Genomic DNA, 21264 nt, shown 5'->3' with positions numbered 1-21264 from the left:
CCCAGAGAATCTAGACAACAAAGAAAACCTATACATAGATTCACCTAGGAAGGAGAAAAAGGCAAGATCTCCTGAGTAAACTGGAATGTGGGGGGCAGAGGGAGGGTGGAGGGGGAGAGGGGATGAAGGAAGGGGTGTGGAATAAATGTATATCTCAATAAAAACAATTAAAAACCCTAAATATGAAACTTAAAAAATAATTTCATCAAATTTTCTATGTAGATGATCATTCCACATTTGACAATGGTATTATTTTTGTCTGTTTTAGGGATCTGTTCAAGGGTCTCGCCCATGATAAATAAATGCTCTACCAGTGAGCAACAAATCCAATATCCTAGCATTATTTTTTAATGTTTTCATTATGGTATTTTAATATATGCATGTAATGTATTTTGATTATAATCACCTCACACTATGCTCATGAATGCCCTTCACTCCCCAAGGATCCATAGGCAGTTAATCTTCTATGAAGAAGGGTGCGGCATTTACTTTAGGGGGATTAGCCACTAGTAAGGTACCCATTCTTCTGTGAAATAACCCATATATCCATGCTCCTTGAGAAAACCATAAGAAAACTCATGGCTTGACAAAATAAAAGGAAATAAAAATCAAAGAGGTATTATTTGGGAAGAGCAAGGGAGGAAGCAGGAGTGTGAGATGGGAACAAGAGAACATAATGCGAGACAATTACAATCAAAGCACATTGTGTGCATATATTAGGACATCACAATGAGAATATTTTTAAAAATAACAACACAACTACCTCCAAAAAATCATGTGAGAATGAATATTGGGTTTGTGAGCTCACTGGTAGAGTATTTACAGGCCCTTAAAGTCTATTGATCTTTCTTTCTCCCTACCCTCTTCATCTCTCTTTTCCTCCTCTCTCCCTCTAGTCCTCTCTTTTTTATTTGAACCACACTTCAAGCCAATTCCACTCTCCAGGATACTGCAGGTTGCTGTAGTGGACTGAATGAGAGTGAGCCTCATAGCCTGATCTATTTGAATACTTGGTTCCGGTTGGTGGAACTGTTGGGGAAGAATTAGTAGCTGTGACCTTGTCAGAGGAGGTTTGTCACTGGAGTGGAGGCAGACTTTAAGGTTTTATGCAATTCCCAGTGCTTTCTCTCCCTCATGATTGTGGAACACAATGTGAGTTGCTCAGCTCTTCCTTCACTCCGCCATCACAGACTCTAACCCTCTAACTGGAATCCAAATTCAACACTTTCTTTTATAAGTTGTCTTGGTCATGGTGTTTTATCAAAGCAACAGGAAAGTAATTGAGACAGAATTTGGTACTAAGGGCTGGGCTATTGCTGTGACAGGCCTGACCATGCTGTTTCCTTGAGAAATGTGGAAGACTTGGGGACTTTAATTAGGAAAGTAGTAGAATGATGTAGAGAAGTTTAATGAGCTATCCTGGTAGTTGGGATACAGAAGGGGTGAGAACCATGTGGACTGTGGAGGTTTTAGAGGGAACCAACACTAGTAACTTGGCTAGAAAGAATTTTGTGATATATTGGTTCTCTATTATTCCTGTCCTAAGAAGTTGCCTGAGGCTAAATTGAAAAGTAATGGACCAAGTTTTTAAATTTTTTAAATATTTATTTATTTAGTTTTTTGACTAATTTCTTTGGTAAAGAATATTTCAAGACAGCCTAACTTGGACTCTACCACCTGGTTAGCAATCACGGTTGTGCAGGTCTACAAAGAATGAGAAAATGCGGGGCAAAAAGAAATACAAAATGGAGTTTGAAGTAAAAAGGAACAGCAGCCACGGCCTGTGCTGAAAGAGAGAAGATTAGTGAGAAGCCTGATCTTATTAGGAATAAAGTGCCAGGGCAGGGTACCCTCAAAGCAAGACCTCAACCAGATAAGGCTTTCAACTTGTGGAAAGAAACAAGGAATTTTTTGGCCCTTAAAATGTAACACAATCAAACCCTCTAGGAATGTGATTCCAGGGGCTGGGGTTCACAGCTCCAGGTTGGTAGTCAAACTTAGCAATGCTGTCCATGTGCTCTGGCTTTAGAATATGAACGATACATGGATAAAACAGTTCTTGAAATAGTCTTCCATAGTTAAGGAAAGTAGTGAGGCTAGGAGTATGCAGGGGAGTCTCATCATGGAGGCCCTGAGAGGCCACTGTGTGAAACAGATGTTAGAGGGACCAGAAGAGTAGGATAGCTCAGACAGGGTGTGGAACAAGACCAAGGAAGAGAAGAATTATGCAGACAGTAAATCTAGAAAAACGGATCCATCTAAGCCATTTGATATCAGACATGGAGTTACAGGATTTGGAGTTTGCCCTGCAGGGCATTGGTCTTGCTTTGGACAGTATTTCCTTACTATTCTCTCATTCCTCCCTTTTGGAACGGTAATGTATATTCTGTGCCACTGTGTGGTAGAAGTATATACTTTGTACTTTGCCCTTTTATTTTTCAAGAGGTTACAATTAAGAGATTGCCTTGATATTGCTATTGCCCTTAGTTGCCTCCAGCCCTAGAGGTGGAAGGTAAGGCCCTATTGTTGAAGACATCATGCATTTCAGATGCAAGGCACAGTGGGTCCTGAACTGACTTATCTGGAAGCCTCCTCTCTGAGGACTAGCTTTCATGGTATCAGAAGGCACCAATGCAAGCTTCCACAGGAAGGAAGCAAGCAAGAATCCCATTTAGCTATGATGCCAATGAACTACAACAATGATTGACCATCATGACACAATAACACTAAGGATGTAGAAGTGACACACCTTGGTGTTAACCAACAGCTCTTTAATTGGACTTAACACCCAGTCAATAACAGGGAAATCATGCCTGGTGATAGAAACTTTTGAACTACCCAAGGCTAATGAAATCATGGATCTCAGAAAACACACGGCCACCACTTTACTGCACCAATACAACCCCTAACTACATTTTAAATATTTGTCCTTATAGCTACAGGTTAAGTGTAGTTCTCAGCTCTCATCAAGGAAACTTCTCTTTGCAAAAGATAGAGACTGGCACAGAAAAACAACCAATCTATATAAACGCAGATTTGTGGAGCCCAGGTCCAAGGATACATCTATAAAATAACTCCTGAACCAAAGGCTCAGGGGATATATGGAAGAGCAGGCAGAAAGAGTGTAAGAGCTAGAGAAATAGGGAATTGGATGTGAGACAGTGCTTCCAAGTAATGTCAGAAGCTATACCCATAAAAATATCACCAACATGACTGCCTACATATGAGCTGAACAAAGAAAAAACCCAATAGATACGTAAATGTAAATAGGGAAAATGCCACAAGGTCTTAACCTTACACAAAGAACTACAAGCAATAAAACAACCAACCAACCTAAGGAATATTGAGAGCAGAAGAAAATAGTCTTCCCCATGGAAGAGTATACTAATTTTTTTATCCAATACCAAATGATCATCCCTGAAAACATACATACAAGTAACATTATATAGACTGAACTGGTTCAATGTACATATTTAAGAATATATACATGTATAAATACATAAATATAACAACAGTCAATGAAAAAAGAGGCCATAAATTAGAAAGAAAGCAAGGAGGGTATGTGGGCCTGCTTGAGACATTGCTGAGATGACTAATGACTAATTAAAGGGTTAACTTCATCATTACATTAATTATTATAAGGACATAATTGAGTAGGTTATTTGGAGGTCCCTACCTGGTTGGAAGAAGTAGGTCATTCAGGACATGTTCTTATAAAGTCTTGATCTCTGTCTCTCACTCCCTCTTCCTTCTCTCTTTACCACCCTCTTTCCCTCCACTGAGCCACACCTCTTGCATATATATATTATATATATATATATATACATGTATATGTATATTTCCCTTCCATATATACATACATACATATGACTAAATGGAGTCACCACATAAAAGGGGAGATGATGTCCCAACTAGCTATCCTATATTATCAAGTAAAATCCCCAGTACTAGGAACAGGTTATATCACGTTGAATCTTTGGTCAAGGGAGCCCCATGAAACCTCACAGATACAACAGGCTATTGCCATGGTTCTTGGTTATTTTCTTCACAACATGATGGTAAGATTCTACTAGAAGACAACTTTTATGATAGAGAAGTTGAGTTGGCTAACTAGAAGCTTTACCCCTACTGACTAGCATTTGTGGTGCTGGAAGGTGTTCTGTATGCTACTGGAGGAGAAAGGTGATCCCCATTATCGTCCAACTACAAACCATGTGCCCTACAACAATGACCTGCATACAAGATATATTGGTGCAATAAGGGTCCAAATGTTATGGGAGTAACTGGCCACTTTTTGAATAGATTTAGGGCTCACTCCCCGAGATGGAATCCATATCTGACACTGCTAAAGTGGTCAAAACCCTGAGGGTAGATATGCCACTGGCCTAGGGGAAAACCTAAAGGAACATAGCAATAAAATGACTCCTAGTCATTTTATACCACTATACCGTAGATCAGTGTCCCACTCACAGATCTTCAGACACTTCTTAGAGTAGACGGGAATGAACACAGAGAGCTACAACTGGAAAATGTGCGGAGAGTGAGACACTCTGGAGCATCCAGTTCTAAGTGGCATGTCTTCCTCAGGGCCATCTCTCAAAGCTCATGGATCTATGCGGAAGAGAGGGTGGAACATTTAAGAGTCAGAGGTGCTGAATGAGTCCAAGGAAACAGTGTCTTCTGGACCCAACAGAATTGATGCACATATACGTACTCACAGAGACTGAGTGAGAACATACAAGACCTGCACAGGCCCATGTCAGAAGGGATCTCAGCACTGTGAGGAAAAAGTGGACAACTGAACCAACCAAACCAAAAGGCTACTTGTAATTGGTATCTGCTGGCAAAAGGCAACTCAGTTTTCTCGGATGGACTGTCACTGGGTATATCAAGCACACCCCAGGGCATACTGTGAAGTAAGGAGTTGGCCAACACAAAATGAACTCTATGGGGTTTTTCTTTTGGGGAACGTTTCATTTTGTTTTGGCATTTTTGTCTTATTGTTTTCTTATTTAATTTTCATGTCTGTGTTCTTGTGGTTTGAGAGAGAGAGAGGAGAGAGAGAGAGAGAGAGAGAGAGAGAGAGAGGAGAAAGGAGAGAGAGAGAGAAAAAAGAGAGAGATTGCTCTCATTCAGCATTCCTTAGTTGCCTGTGGTTCTTGGTCTAGGGTAGAGGCCTCCTGAACTCTCCCCTTCCCCATTACCATGTCTATTGGTATCTGTCTTGTTGAGGTCATGTTTAGGTAGTCATGTTGGTGAGAGTCCATAGGTGTAGCTTCTGCCTTTTCTAGGAGGCACAATCTTACAGTAAACTCCCTGTTACTCTGGTTCTTATAACCTTTCTGTTCCCTATTCCTTAAGGCTCCCTAAGCATTAGGTGCAGGAGTTGCTCTGTGAGTGTAGGTGGGACTAGGCTCCACCGCTCTGCACTTTCATTGGTTGTGGTTTTCTGTAATAATGGTCCCTTTGTGTAAAAAGAAGTTGCCTTGATTGGGGTGAGGATCACACTCATCTGTGGGTATAAGGAAAAATATTAAGGATGTAGTTAGGGTTTATGCTGGTTTAATAAAGCTGTTATATAGGTTCTCTGCTGAGATCCATGATGATACTAGGCCTGGATAGCTGACTACGTTTCCAGTACCAGACACTACCATCTGTATTTTTAAAAATTATTTCTTGCTATCTACTGAGTTTGAGTTTGTTTTTTCCAAATTCTTGTGTTGCATCAATAAGTAATTTATTTGTACTGCTTTTTTTTTGTAGGCACTTAGGTCTATTAACTTCCTTCTTAAAATGCCTTGACTGTCTCTCAAAGGTTTTGTTGTGGTATTTTTGTTTCATTTAGTTCCAGAAATATTGTTTATTTCTTCTTTCATCCATTCATCTTTTAATAATTAGTTGTTTAATCTCCATATTTTATACATTTAGTAGAGTTTGCTGTTTATTGCATAAATGGTTGGGTAGGATACATGGAATTATTTCATTTTTTCTGTATTTATTAATGCTTCTGGTCCAGCATTTTTCTATTTGGAGACACTTCCATGTGCTGCTGAATGTATATATGTATATTCTTGGGTATTTGGATTGAATGTTCTAATAGATCTCTTAGGTCCATTTGATATAAGAGGTCGTTTAATTCTGAAGTTTTCTCTTTGTTTTTTCTGTCCAAGATATCTTATATATAGAAGAAATTGGAGTGATGAAAATTGCCTACAATTATTGGTTCATGTTAACCCGGGTCTTTAAATTCTGTTAATATGCTTTTATGAAATTGAGTGCGCCAGAGTTTAATGCATGTGTTTACCATTGCAATATTTACTAATTAATTGATACCATTGTTAAATAAAGTACCTTTCTTTGTCGATAGCTAGTGTTTGAAGTATCATATTGAAAGTGAGTGGGGGGCAAGTGTCTGAGGCCACCTGCAGGGGCCAGCCCCTCAGGGATGGAGAGGGAGGTGGCACAGCTGCTGGAGGGCGTGACCAAAGACTCCAGCCACGTGGGGCCACTGGATTCTGGATTTTTAGCTTCTAGTGCCGGCAAGAATGCCCCTGCAGACATCATACTCAGAGGGGCAAGCAGAGCTCTTCCCAGCTCCCCAGCCAAAGCCCTAAAAGGGGAGCTGCCCTTGAAGAGACTCCAGCCCTGCCCCCGTTTGGACGAATTACACTAACCCCCATCTCAGCCAGTTTGCTGGACCTGAGGAGTGGGAGACGCGCACCAAATTGAAATTTGCCACTGAGCGCAGAGCCCCAGGGGATTCCCCAGGACCCACAGAAAGCCAACCCTTCTTAGGGCCCCCTCATGGCTTGAGGAGAATTCCAGAGACCAAGAGCTGTGGCAGTTGTGTTGTGGAGTCCCTTAGCTTTGAGGACACCCTCGGAGAAGAAAGCCCGGGCCTGAAAACCTTCTTGGACTTAAGAGCAGAATGCCTGACAAGGAGGAACTGAAGTTGAGAATCTAAATCTACTATCTGGCCTGTCAATCATTTTATCCGAGCCCCATGCAGAGGGCCCCTGGAGTCACAATAGATAGCTCCGTCCCAGACAAGCAGAGCAGGAGGCCAGAGCGGTACTGGTGGGGAGGGAGTCCGTGCTGACAGTGAAATTGTGGAGGTCAGAGTAGGCGCCCCAGAGTCTGAGACAGAGTCGCAGTTTATCTGCAGAGGTGTGGAGTCAGCTTCCTGCAGCTGTCCGGCCTCCAGGCCCACCGGCTACAGTCTCACCTGGGTTCTCAATCTCAGCCAAGCTCTCGTTCCTTCCCATGTCTGTGGTGCGGAAGGACTTTTGGGTGTAGCTCCATCCTCAAGCTGCACGTGCGCATACACACAGATGAGAGAACCCATGCCTGTCACCTCTGCAGCCACCGCTTCTGCCAGAGCTCACACCGGGCGAAGCACTTGCTAACGCATTCCTCAGAGCCTGCCTTCCGATGTGCTGAGTGTGACCAGGGCTTTCAGCGTCCTCCAACCTCATGAAGCCCCTGCTGGCACATTCCCAGGAACAAAAGATCCCACACCGACCCAGAAGGCAAGACGAAAGTGTCAGAGAAGGCAGTTTGTTCCTCTATTACCACTGTGGGCAGACCTTTCAACGGCGCTCTAGCTTAAAGCGTCACCTGCGGATTCATGCAAACGGCAAGGATGGGCAGTCCTTGGAAGATCCCCAGCAGCCCTAGCTCTCGCCAGGAGAGCAAGCCCTATGTGTGTAGTGACTGTGGCAAGGCCTTCCCACGAAGCGAGCACCTGATGAGCCACAAGCGAGTCCATACCAGCGAACGACCCTTTTTCTGCCAGGCCTGTGGCCGCTGCTTTACCCAAAGTTCCCAGTTGATCAGCCACCAGCAGGTGCACACAGGAGAGAAGCCTCACGCTTGTTCCCAGTGCAACAAATGCCTTGTGAGACGTGCGAGCCTTGCCCACCATCTGTTGACCCACGGTGGCCTCTGGCCTTACCACTGTGCCCAGTGTGGCAAAAGCTTCAGCCAAATGCAAGACCTGACTCGCCACCTGCTCAGCCACACAGGAGAGAAGCCCTGCCGATGCAGCGAGTGCGGAGAGAGGTTCAGCCAAAGTGACCACCTGGCATGCCACCAACGCATCCACACGGGAGAGAAGTCCCACGCCTGTGACACTTGTGGTCACCGCTTCCGCAACAGCTCCAACTTAGCCCACCACCGCCTCAGCCATACTGGCAAAGGGCCCTACAGCTGCCCAACCTGAGGCCGTAGTTTTCTGGCACAATACGCACCTGTAGCGCCACCCTGATCACACCACACACATCCAGACAAGAGATGGAAGACCCCCAGGAATGCCTGGAGTGTGGCAAGAGCTTTAGTCACAGCTGCAACTTGTTGCACCATCTGAAGGGTCACACAGGCGCAAGGCCTTACTCCTGTGCGCTGTGTGGCTGTGGCTTCAGCCGCAATTCGCACCTACTGCGTCAGCTGTGAACCCACGCCCGGGAGACGCTGTACTAGCTTCACCCATGCTCCGGCAGCCTTGTTCTATACGCACCTCCCTGCCATGAGTAAGAGTCCTGTGATGTCCCCTTCACACATGCCTCCTCTTGGTTCCTCACATTCTGCGTCCCCACCTTTGGCCCCTGACCTTAGGAATGTGTTTTTTGATGCTTTAAGTAAAGTTACCTTCAAAGAAGAAGAAGAAGAAGAAGAAGAAGAAGAAGAAGAAGAAGAAGAGAAGAAGAAGAAGAAGAAGAAGAAGAAGAAGAAGAAGAAAGAACGAAGAAGAAGAAGAAGAAGAAGAAAAAGAAAGAAGAGAAAGAAAGAAAGAAAAGAAAAGAAATGAGTGGGGGTAGCATATAGCCCTGACTTGTTTCTGTCCTGACTTGTTTCTGTTTTTAGAGGGATCACTTTTTTTCCTGTCTTTGCCACTTAGGACAAGGCTGGCTGTGGGAAGCCATTGCTTTGTAACATGACTTAGCATTAATTTTAAAAATAAGTCAGAAGGAAACACAACACAGACTTTGCAATGAAAGTTTTTAATGCTGCTCCCAAGGTCCATAGGACCATTTCCTTGCCTGAATTAGTCTCAGTCATTCTGAGTAGGGCATTACTGATAGAGCAGTCCTCTGGGTGGAAAGGCTAGAAAGCATTAGGGGGGGGCCAGCAGAAGCATATGCTATTAGAAAAACCTTCCTAATAGAAGCACTTGGGAAGCCCTTAAAGAGCACAATACACTAATCACATGCACACTGTACACTATTATTCATAAGAATATTAATACAAAACAAGCTCTTGGGTCTTTGGGGGGAAATAGCACATATAGGAATTTCAACTTTAATACTTTCCTTAGTAATTTAAATGTTATTCTTTTTTATTTATTTTTTTCATTTTTCTCCACTCCTCTCTGTTCCTTCCCCCCTCCCCTTCTGCCCTTTCCTATGGTCCCTACATTCCCAATTTACTCAGGAGATCTTGTCTTTTTCTACTTCCCATGTAGACTAGATCCATGTATGTCTCTCTTAGGGTCCTTGTTGTCTAGGTTCTTTGGGATTGTGAATTGTAGGCTAGTTTTTCTTTGCTTTATGTCTAAAAGCCACTTATGAGTGAGTACACATTATATTTGTCTTTCTGGGTCTGGGTTTCCTCACTCAATATGATGTTTTCTAGATCCATCCATTTGCCTGCAAATTACAAGATATCATTTTTCCCTGCTGTATAGTACTCTACTGTGTAATAAATGTTATTCTTTAGTGTAGAGAGATCCCAGGTTAGACTGATTAAGGAAGACTGAGGAGAAGGATTTGAAATGGCAAGCCATTTTTTAGATGAATTACACAATAGAGGGTAGAATTATAGTCTCTAGACATAGGAAAAGCCCATAGAAATGTACATCTCAATGGGTCAGCAGGTCCTGCAGTGGTACATTCCTGGAGTACACCCACTTTGTGATGTACTTCTGTTCTAGAACCTGGGGCCCCTATACTCTGTTCTTATCTCACTTTTCCCACTTTCCTAAGACCTTTGAAGGCACTGACAGCTGTGGTTGGCTGATACTCTAGGGTCAACTGAATCAAGGTACTTGGTTTCTTTCTGGAGAAAGACTCTGGTTCCCTCATCCCTTCCTGTGTAGAGGAAGGTTCTTTCTGAAGGATACTCCAATAAGTTAAAGCTGAGTAGACAGAAAGGTTAGGAACTTGTATTTGTACTTGTGCCTTTCTTGTGTCTTCAGCAATTGACCGTGCTTTAAGCTAAACCCTTACTGGGCAATCCCTTAAGGATCTTAAAAACTATAAGAGACTCATGTGAAACTATTCTGGAGAGAAGCAGTGGTATGCCTCTTAGCTTCACAAACTTTGAAATTACCCATATGCCTGAGATTTCCTCCATCCTCAATGACACCAAATAGCCTCCATTAGAGGGGCTACTTCTCAACTTCCTCTTGGATAAATCTACAATCTTTAAGGTCCCAGAGATACCTCAATGTCCACTCACTAAATTTTTTTGGATGACTTCAGTTTGTGGACCCCTGTACCTTGAGACAAACCAAATTCACTGACAGCCGGTCCTGTAGATGTGGACATTCCAGCTCTTTTATCTTGGCAGGAATTTCTAAATTAGTCCAGTAATTCACACTCTACCTCTTTTCAGCACAGCAGAGCCACATATTCCTTTCTTTGATCTCTGAAAACCATAAGTTGGGGAGACCATTAAACCTTCACTGACTCTACCTCAGAATACACCACAAAATATCTACACATGTTGCAGGACACTGTACCACAAAGCATCAATCTAAATTATTTAATACGAGGATACACGAGAATTATTTGAGCTCAGAGTTTTTCTGTCAGCTTAGCATCATAATATCCATACAATGTCTCAAAGGGAAAAAAATCAAGAATAGGTAATGATGTAGATACATAGATTTAAATTTCAGAAGGGTCCCAGAAATGTGTCTTTTATTTAAAACTTTAACGTGTCTCTTAATTTTTTAATAAAATAAAAGGTTAAAACATTTGATGAACGAAAAAATTCTGCTGGGTTGAGAGGTAAGCAAGTGACTGAAATTGAAAAAAAGAATGATAAATATCTAAGATTGTCTTCAACATGAAAAAAATCTACAAATAAGCAGTATGTACCTAACAGCCTTGAGGCTAAGAAGTGTATTAATACTGGGAAGTTAAGGAACTACCTGAAGCTGGCAGAGACTATAGGAAAGGAGCATGGGAGGTGAAATATAAGAAAAGTATAATGATATACATGTATGGGTAGATCAGCATGAAAGCCAGCTTTTGAAAATAAACCACAAATGCTATTTAAAAAAATAAACACATTTACACAGGAAAATAGCCTAATGAAGAGGACAGCACTCTTATTTTGTTAGGTGCCAGCCACCAAGCTTAAGTTTGGTAGTCAGGATCCACATGGTAGAAGGGGAGAATGGACTCCTGTAAGGTGTTCTCTGACCTCCACAGACATATAATGGGCACACATACAAATACATATTAGATAAAAATGTAACCAATTATTCAAACATATTTTGAAGTCCCTTTGCTGACTCTTTAACACAGATAAGTTAGTTTTCACACTGCCCTTCTTTTTTCTGAGACAAAGTTTCTTTTTTTTCATGTTTTTTTTTGTTTAAAAATTTCCATCTCCTCCTTTCTCCTCCCCCTTCCCTCCCCTCCCCTCCACCCATACTCCCCCTCCCTCCCTCTCCAGGCCAAGGAGCCATCAGGGTTCCCTACTCTATGTTAAGTCCAAGGTCCTCCCAACTCCCCCCAGGTCCAGGAAGGTGATCAACCAAGCTGATTGGACAAAGTTTCTTGTATGTAGTACAGGATAGTCTTGAACTCCTCCCATCTTCCTATCTCATTATCCTAAGTGCTAGGGACACAGGTGTTCACCACCAAGTCTAGCTTCCTAAGGGAATTTGTTCTGAGTTTTGTCCATAATTTATTTTAATTGATATACAACAATAGTGCATCTACAATTAAAATATAGTATGGTGATTCAAGATACACATATGTGTGTGCTTATGAAATATGGGTAATTCATATTTCTGTCCTTATGTAGTCATCATTTCTATGTAAGTGAAGCTTTAAAAGCTCTCTCTTCTACTCTGATAAAGCTGGGAAATTAAAGCAAGGGCCTCTTGCATGGTAGGAAGGAATCCTACAGGATTTAATCATGTATTGCCCAGCCTGGCCTTGATCTCACTTTGTAGCTCAGGCAGGTATTGAACATAGGATCCTTCTACCTCAGCCTCCCAACTGTCTTGTATTACAGGCATAGGAATGGAACTTTGCCTTCTCATTTCCTCCCTTACAAATTCACCATATGGAACTATAATTTGTAGTCACTAAAAGTGTGCTGCGAAATACTTGCAGCTAGTCTTCCTCCTTAGCTGTTGGGTGCTTGCTGTGACTTCTTCTGGACTCCCCACCACTCGCCTTCCAGTGACAAATGTTTCATTCTTAGCACCTGTAAAATCAGTTTTTCACTTTCCTCATATGGGTGAGACATGGGCCTGTGCTTGCCCAATTCAACATCTTTCTTTTGTCTCTTCATCTCAATGAACACTCCAGGGTGACTATTCAGGACAGACGCTTGCCCCACTCTCTGAGACTCAATCTAACTTCATATATGCTCATAGACTCCTAAGCACTAATTCTCCTGTCGACCTAATCAGGGGTAGGTGATCTCAGGATGAAGAGGAGCACAGAGATGTCATGTGCTGAGAGGTATTAACCATCCACACCTTCTTCCTTCACAGGATACCTTGTTTTGTTCTGAAAGAAAATTGGCCGGTGTCTTTTCAAAGTCTCACTGATCCCAGTGACATGAAAACAAAGAGTTCTTGTGTAAAGAGTTCTGTGAAAGACATTCATGAACCAAAGAAGATATGTAAGGTGAGGTGACCAGGCAGGAGGTGTGCAGAAGCAGCTGAGTGACCAAAGTCCATTGTAGAAAGAGTTCTTAGAAGGTGGAAACCAGAGGCACTCAGGACAAGGACCAAAGTCTCCATAGGACCTCCATAAGTCTCAGGGTTTTTCTACAGACACACACACACACACACACACACACACACACACACACACACACACACACACACACACGCACGCATGCACGCACGCATGCACACGCACACACGCACACTCAATATGTCCTTCTCAACCATCCCTGAAAACCAGATTGGTGATCTAGTCCTAAATGCATTTAGTAAGTGGGGGAGGAGAACAAATAACCAGCAGTGAGCATTTCCAGCGTAACTGGGAAATGGCTGTTGTTCACATCTCTCATTTGATCCACACACTCCCCAGGGTCAATTATCTTGATTTTCTAGGTGGACCACTGAGGTCCTTCAACACAGAGGGCATTCTGGGATGAATGGCGCACATGTCCAGCAGAGTAGCTGCCAGAATTTACATTTCCTCCTTTTCTAGGCTTTCCAGGATATTGCTACATACTTTTCTGAGGAGGAGTGGGCAAAACGAAGCACATGGCAGAAGAGTGTCTATGTGTATATGAAAAGAAACTACATCAGAATGACGGCCCTAGGTAATGGGAAGTTCTGGGTTCAGACAAGCCTGGGTGTCTCCCATTTATTTTCTATGCCACAGTTTCTTCTCACCATGTAGCACATCCCTCTCCCACACGATACTTTCTTCCTGGAGAAATAGCAAGGTGCTTGCTGAGCAAGCTGCTCTCTTCCATCTTGTTCAGGCCTGAGAGCATAGCGCACAGGCAGCAGGGCTCAGGCCTGCAGTCTGCACTGTTCTTTCCTGCAGTCCCTTGTTCTTGGGGGCTCTTGTGTGCTGCGTCCCAGATTCTGCTTTCATTTTCCCTCTTGTGCTGTCTGTCAAAGAACAAGCACTTTGCTTCCTCTTAGGCGTCACAGTCAACCAACCAGTCTTCATGCGTTGCAAGCAACAGGCCAAAGAATTCCTAGTGGAATGTATTGAAGTTCATGGCCATGAGAGTGAAGGTGAGTGGTCAGGGTCAGTCACGATGCCTGGTAAGGTCATAGGCAGGTCTTTGTTTATTCACGTTAGGACTGTGTGGAAAAAGGTTCATTCAGAGGATTATATAGAAGGCCTTGTCATATAAAAGTCTAAAATGTTAGCCGGGCAGTGGTGGCGCACGCCTTTAATCCCAGCACTCGGGAGGCAGAGGCAGGCGGATCTCTGAGTTCGAGGCCAGCCTGGTCTACAAGAGCTAGTTCCAGGACAGGCTCTAGAAACTACAGGGAAACCCTGTCTCGAAAAACCAAAAAAAAAAAAAAGTCTAAAATGTTAAAAAGAACGTACATTATTTTGGATAATAAGTAAATGACAAATGGGTAACAACTTCCGTTGGAATGCACACCGTCCTGTATCACATCCTAAATGTAAGCACACACACACACACACAGAGTAACTCCCAGGAAAGCAGGCCAGATTGCACAAGCCTCCACAAGCATTTTACTTGATCTTAAACTCCAGGCCCGAAGTTTATGCACAGTTTTTGAGAGCAAAGGAGAATTATTACCCCAGATAGCCCACCAAAACACTGAGCTAAATCACTTATCCTTCCTCATGCAGTTAACCCTTGAATATTCAGATCATCTCATGTGTTAAGTAAGTTTTTTATTATTTCACATCTGAAAGTATAGACAATTCAAAATTTCCTGAAATCAACTTAATATTATGAGGCAAAAGAAATGTCCTGGAATAGGATGAGGCAGTGATGAGACCGGGACAATATTTCATAAACAATCACAAAGAGACTTCGAAACTGATACTGTAGATAATGCCTATGTCATTAATAAAATGAAAGAGAGCCATGCTCTGCCCATTCCCCCTCCATGAGTGCGCTGTAACCCTCCACTCTAGGATTCCCTAAACTGGCAGGATTCTGAACTTTTGAAATATTTACTAACAAACAAAACCTTCTGACTTGTCACTTCCCATAGATGAATATTCTGAAGGGACTTTTGGCATAAAACTGACAAAACGCCTAAAGGTGAGTATCACCTATTTCTGTAGGAATGCTCCATGTTTGCCTTCAGTTCATGCCCACATTGTTGAGGATACTTTTCTTTTTGGTGGTGGATGAGTGTATAAAATATATTTGATACCTAAAGTATAAAATTTAATGTGAAGCATCACATATTGTTTCAAATGCCAATTCTAACTGTATGGAAATTCACTGGGTTGTATAAACTTTGGGCCTGGGTAATTTTGGTGTGTGATGTTTTTATATATTTGCAAGGTCCTATGTTAAATAATATCCAGTGAACTAAAATACCCTAAATCACATGGCAGAAATACTGCCTGTAGATTACTATTTGCCAAAATGCTTTATCCAAGATTCTCTTTTATAGTTGACATCACAGAATCTAGATCCTCATAATGAAAATGGAAGACTTGCCTCTGAAGATGCTGCTGCTTCCACGGCTTCCAATTTGCCAGGTTGAGTACAATCTAATTTGATGTGGGATTCCCCTTTGTATGTGTGAATACCATTGATAATAAAGAAACTGTCTTAGGCCTGTGATAAGGTAGAGTAGAGCTAGGTGGGGAAAACTAAACTGAATGCTGGGAGAAAGGTGGAGTCATGGAAAAGCCATGGAGCTGCCATTGGAGATAGACATACTAAAACATTGCTGGTAGGCCACGTGGTAAAATATAAAATAATGGATATGGACTAAATTAAGATGTAAAAGCTAGCCAATAAGAAGTTAGAGCTAATGGGATAAGCAGTGATTTAATTAATACAGTTTCTGTGTGGTTATTTTGGGAGTCTGGGCAGCTGGGAAATGAACAAGTGGCCTCTTACACTAATTCCTGTTCTTGAACATAATTTCTTCATTCTTTTTCAATATGGTATTTTATTTAATAATTTTAGGATTTTATGTAATGCATTTTGATCATAGCCACACATACCCCACTCTTTCACCTAATTAACATAAAACATCTTTCCTAGATGTTTTTCTCACTTCCCCACATTCCTCGAATTCATATCTTGTTTGTTATTGTTTAAAAATAACCAGCCAAGCCCCATTTGTGCTGTCTATATACTAAGTGATGTGCAATCATCCACAACAGTATGGGCTGACCTAACAGGGGCCATACCCTTAAAACTGACTCTCCCTCCCACGAAAGTCATCTATTGTCAACAGCTGCTCACAGAGGTCTGGGAGCTCATGAGTCCCTACTCACTCCTTGCTAGAATGCTGACAGGCTTGATCTTATGCATGTCTTATGTATGCAAAGACAACTCCTGTGAGCTCTTGAGTTTGACACTCCTGTCATGTCCACAAGACACTATATGCTTTGTTCCTCCCTGTCCTCTACTTCTTACAATCTCTCCATCCCCTATTCTGCAATGGTATTTGAGCTTTGGAGGAAGGTGTGTGACATATATTTTCAGTGTTTAGCTAAACAATCGATAGACACTTACTTTCGGCAGTCTAACCAGTTGGGAGCTCACTGTACAACAAAACGTCTCTGGTAATGACTGCGAGCTATCTATGCATAGAGAGAGATGGATTTAGAGGTTAGTTTGTACTACATTCATTTAGCAAAATCATAGTAATGGGTTTTCCCCATGGGGCCTGTGCAACCATAGGTTCTTGGTCAGATTTACAGTACCAGGACTGCATGTCTTCAATCACAGCATTCTAGTAATTAAAGATGAGGATCAGCACAACCGTGCGAATTATTGGCCTGAACAGCAGTTTCATTGGTTCTCTAGTCCATAGCCCAAGCCACTGAAATGCACTCATGTCTTCTTTCATTTCTGAAATTTAGTCAGGCATTCCCTCACAGTCTGTTCTTTTATCCTGACACTCACTGTCCAACCAGGAATCACCAGCTGGCCTCTGCTCTGTAAATGGCCCATGTACTCCTCTGAGTGGAAATGACAGGGCTTTCACTGTGATTGACTTCAGGACATATCGACATCTGGGAACTGTCTGCCTCACAGATCCTGGGATCTTGAGAGATACCTGACAATTTATGAAATGGTAGTTTCCACGGCTGCAGGTTCTAGTCTAGTGTAGAGAGTTTAGGGAGCTGAGAGTTCGTGGCCAGTGAGGGCACAGTTAAAGAAGAGCAAGTATTCAGTTTTATTATTATATCATTTAAACAGTGTTTCCATTTGGGTGTGTTGGGCATGCCTATAATTGCAAAGCTCTGTAGGGTCATTAGAGCAAGACTTTTCTAGGGTACATGAAGAGATCTTGTCTCAAAGCCAAAATCAACCAACCAACCAACCAACCAACCAAAACCCAAAAGAAATAAAGAGTGGGCATAGAGAGACTGTTCAGTGGTTAGGGGTATCTGCTGTTGTTCTAGAGGACCAGAGTTCAGTTCCTAGCACCCACACTGGGTAGTTCACTATTATGTCACCCCAGTTCCAGAGGATCTGACAAACCCATACATATGTCACACATACACAGAGGCATACACATGCACACATAAATAAAAATATAAATATAAAATAAAAGGCAATAAGTTGTGTTTCTAATGAAGGATAAAACAGAAAAGCTATACTAGATGATGGGGGAGGGGAACCAAACAGTATACTGGATGGTATAACCTGAAGTGGCCTTTGGTCTGTATTGCTGTATGGCTAATATCTCAGTCTTTGTGAGCTAGCAGATGTAAAAATGAGACAATGGAGAAGGCCTATAGGCTCATGGAAGAAACAAGCCCTGTTCTTTTCTGACAAAACAAGGCCCTAAACCATCTAACGCTCATGTACTAATCCCTCCCTATTTCAGGAGCTGGTGACATTCAGGTAAATGCCTGGAGTCACCGGCTGAGGAAAAGGAAGAAACGAGTGATCCATGAAGACAAGGATCCCAAAAAATAAGATGATCATAACGGAATCTGTAAGTGGTCCTTTGACACATCTCCCAAACCCCAGAATACACACTTGTCTCATATGGTACTGGATCAGTCATCTACTTCTAGTCTTTGGGTGCTACACTGAACCTGAAGTACTATGTCACGCTTCCTTTACTTCAAAGCTGGGTCTGTTGGAGACCTTCCCTACCCAGGATGCTGTGGGCTCCCAAAACCCAGGTCAGCTCTCAAAGCTGGGTCTGTTGGAGACCTTCCCTACCCAGGATGCTGTGGGCTCCCAAAACACAGGTCAGCTCTCAAAGCTGGGTCTGTTGGAGACCTTCCCTACCCAGGATGCTGTGGGCTCCCAAAACCCAGGTCAGCTCTCAAAGTAGAAGCCATGCCTTCCTCTGGTTTAGGAATTCAAATAGAAGGTGAGGCAGTCACTGTGCTCTGAGCACAGGGTTGAGCTGTGGAGCAGGGGCTCTTAGGTTTAGCCAGAGGGAAGCATGTAGGCTTTAAAGGATGGGAGGAAACAGACCAGTGAGTAGGTAGTGTGAACTCACTACCATTTCTTTTCTTTCTTGTTTCAACCATAGAGTAGAAATAATCCCAGGAGGAGAAGAAGAATGTGGTGGGAATTCTGGATCATTGCTACGATTTTGAAAGACTAAATATCAACTATATCTATCTCTCTATATAGATATATGCATATATTTATTTATAAAGATTCACTATACTTCTAAGTATCGGTTTTCATATTATTTGTCAAGTGATCTCTTGGCAGTTTTGTAGGATGTGTCAAGCACTCTGTCAGGGACTTTGTGCCAAGCATTCCCTATGTATTATTGACACTGTGCTAAGTCCCATTAGAATGTTCTTCATTTTGCCAGGCCATATTTAAGCATAAATCTTGCTACATGGCATCTGGTCACACTGGGGAGACTACATGCTAAGCTTTCTGTTAATATTATTCTTACTGTGTAAAAAGCACTCTGGTAGAATATCAATATTTCAAGCAGACAAGATGGCTCAGTGGTAAAGGATCCTGCTGCCAAGCCTGATGACCTGAGTTTAATCCTAAAGACCCACATAGTGGCAGAGAGAACTGATTCCTGATAATGTCTTTTGACATTCATGACTGTACATACACAACATATATATTCATATATATATATATATATATATATATATATATATGAAGTCTATCAATATTCTACTCAGTGAGACATATTCCTAATGCAAACAGCTGTTTGTCTGTCCTGTACCTGTCTTAGGGACCATGAGCTATCAGTCATCCTTTGCACTGAAGCACACTGCCCTTTCCCTTGCCCAGGACTACTGACCAGAGTTGTATTGTTTACTTTAGCACATTTCTCTGTATGTGAACACACATGTACATGTTATCACTATGATCGGCTGTCACCTGCCATGCTCCACTAGCACTGTGTCTAGTCACAACCACCTTATTCCATTTTCTGGTCAGTACGTACTTCCACCCCTGGCTGCACACAGGTGACAAATCCAAATTCTGTGATGTAGGAGAATCTGGATTTGCCTGACAACACATGTAACCCTCATTTACCCAAGAGCCCGAGGCTCAGTGTAGACCAATGTTTGCTTCTATGAAGATTAAAACTTATTCTTTTACCCTCTAATCTTACTTTTTTGGAAGAGAGTTGTAACACCTGATTCTAGGGATTGAACTCAGGTCCTCATGCATGCAAGGATAGTGCTCTCCCACTCAACTATACTGGATGAGTAGATACTGCTTTATTGCTGACCAAATGCCTGAGAAAAATAAAGGAAGAAATGTTTCTTTGGGCTTCTAGTTTTAGTGGGTTCGGTTGATGGATGCTTTTCCCATCCATACAACATGTAGGAGAGGTTATTCCTCCCTTCTGACTAATATACCCAACAGGACCAGGGTTCAAGATGCCACTCTAGAAAAAAGACACACTGACAGAGATTTAGGATTTTGTATGAACATGAATAGATAGTGAAGTAGTAACTTATCAGAAATCTAAGGAAGGTGGCCAAACAAGTGTGTGACTAGAGGCGGAAAGATTAACAGATGCCAAGTACAAGGTCAGACCTGAATGGCACCAAAGTTAGAAGAGTTCAGAGATAACAGATTTAAGGCTCATATCTGAAGAACACAGATGGGACAAATGAGACCTAGGGCTCTGGACCAATGTAGACAAGGGACACATAATCTGTGTGTGTTGCAGTCAGATCTAGACTTCATTAATATTACCTGGCAGATGTTATGAGGTGAGCTGGTCATGCACCCATCTCTCACGCCATTCATATGTAGGAGCTATAATGCCCAGTGTAGCTCTCCTAGGGGTGATAGAGGTAATGTGGGTTCCTACGGCTATGGCTCTCATGAACTGACATGTCGGCCTTGTAGAAAGGGAAGAGACAAGAGATCTCTGCCTCAGCATCATGTGAGGATGCAGAGGTGCTGATAAATGATCATGTTCAACAAAACAAGTAAGTGCAGAAAGGCAGATAGTTCAAGTTTAATTTCAATGAGTAACCACATTTAAATCTGAATTCTTGTGTAACTTTGTGTGTAGGACATGAAACTAGAAAGGGTACCATAAGATGGGAGGCTGAGTCCTTAAAGAGGGAAAAAGTGACTGTTTATAGAGGGGGCATGGAAGTAACAGGGACAATTGGGGAGGAAGAAGGGAACTAGCCAAGGGGATAGACAGTGGGACAAGGTAATTGTTGGTTAAAAACCAATAACATGGGGATATGTCATTCTGAAAACCATTACTTTGTATGCTACCTTAAAACATTAAGTAAATAGAGTCCGGAGAATGAAATGCAAAGAGAAAAGAGTATACTTCTGAAGCAGAGTTAGTGATCTTCTGGTGGAAAAAAATCTTATATTTAGGGGAAACTGGGATCCACGAAAATAAAAGATGAAAACTGGCCATTCTTGTCACTCTCTAGAAATGCTCTTACCCAGTTATCTGTCTTACTAACACTCACTGTAACGCCATCAGAATAGTCACACATGTTAAGTAGAAACTGAAGGCTACTCCCAAGGTAAATGTTAATAGTGGCAGACTGATGTCTTCCAGCTGCAGTACCATGCTCAGAGGTCTAGGCAATGGACCTTGTGTTCTACGTTTCTGAAAATATGGCCTAAACATTTTGTACTGAATTCATGCATAATGGAAGAAAAATACCCATGGCTCAACTGATTTATAGATATTTAAGTATTCTTTATATGTACCTATAGGGATTAAAATGTATATGATTTGCCTTGAGCATATTAGGTACCCCCAAATAGTAACTATTTATGAAAATACCAAATACACAATGAATATACCTTAAATGCTCCAAGTGCCAATGGAGAAATTTGGAAGTTCTGTATCCAAGGTATTCAGAATTCAGTCTGGGTTTACATCTGGATTTTGTTCCCTGGAGATACTCAGCAGATATCTATCCACCTGGA

General features: G+C 42.1%; 1 protein-coding gene across 1 annotated transcript; it reads left to right on the top strand.

Annotated features, from left to right (window-relative positions):
- Positions 1-10719: 10719 nt before the first annotated feature.
- On the top strand, positions 10720-20496 carry LOC119804969. The gene is given in 9 exon segments (XM_042054304.1): positions 10720-10769; positions 12734-12872; positions 13407-13521; positions 13853-13948; positions 14915-14964; positions 15326-15413; positions 17729-17839; positions 17922-18170; positions 20375-20496. Coding segments are annotated over 9 exon segments (1020 nt in total).
- The last annotated feature ends 768 nt before the right edge of the window (positions 20497-21264 follow it).

The sequence above is a fragment of the Arvicola amphibius genome, chromosome X, assembly GCF_903992535.2.
Source record: "Arvicola amphibius chromosome X, mArvAmp1.2, whole genome shotgun sequence".
Lineage (NCBI taxonomy): Eukaryota > Metazoa > Chordata > Mammalia > Rodentia > Cricetidae > Arvicola > Arvicola amphibius.
Note: the sequence above shows the minus strand (reverse complement) of the source record. Positions and strands in the feature narration are given on the sequence as shown.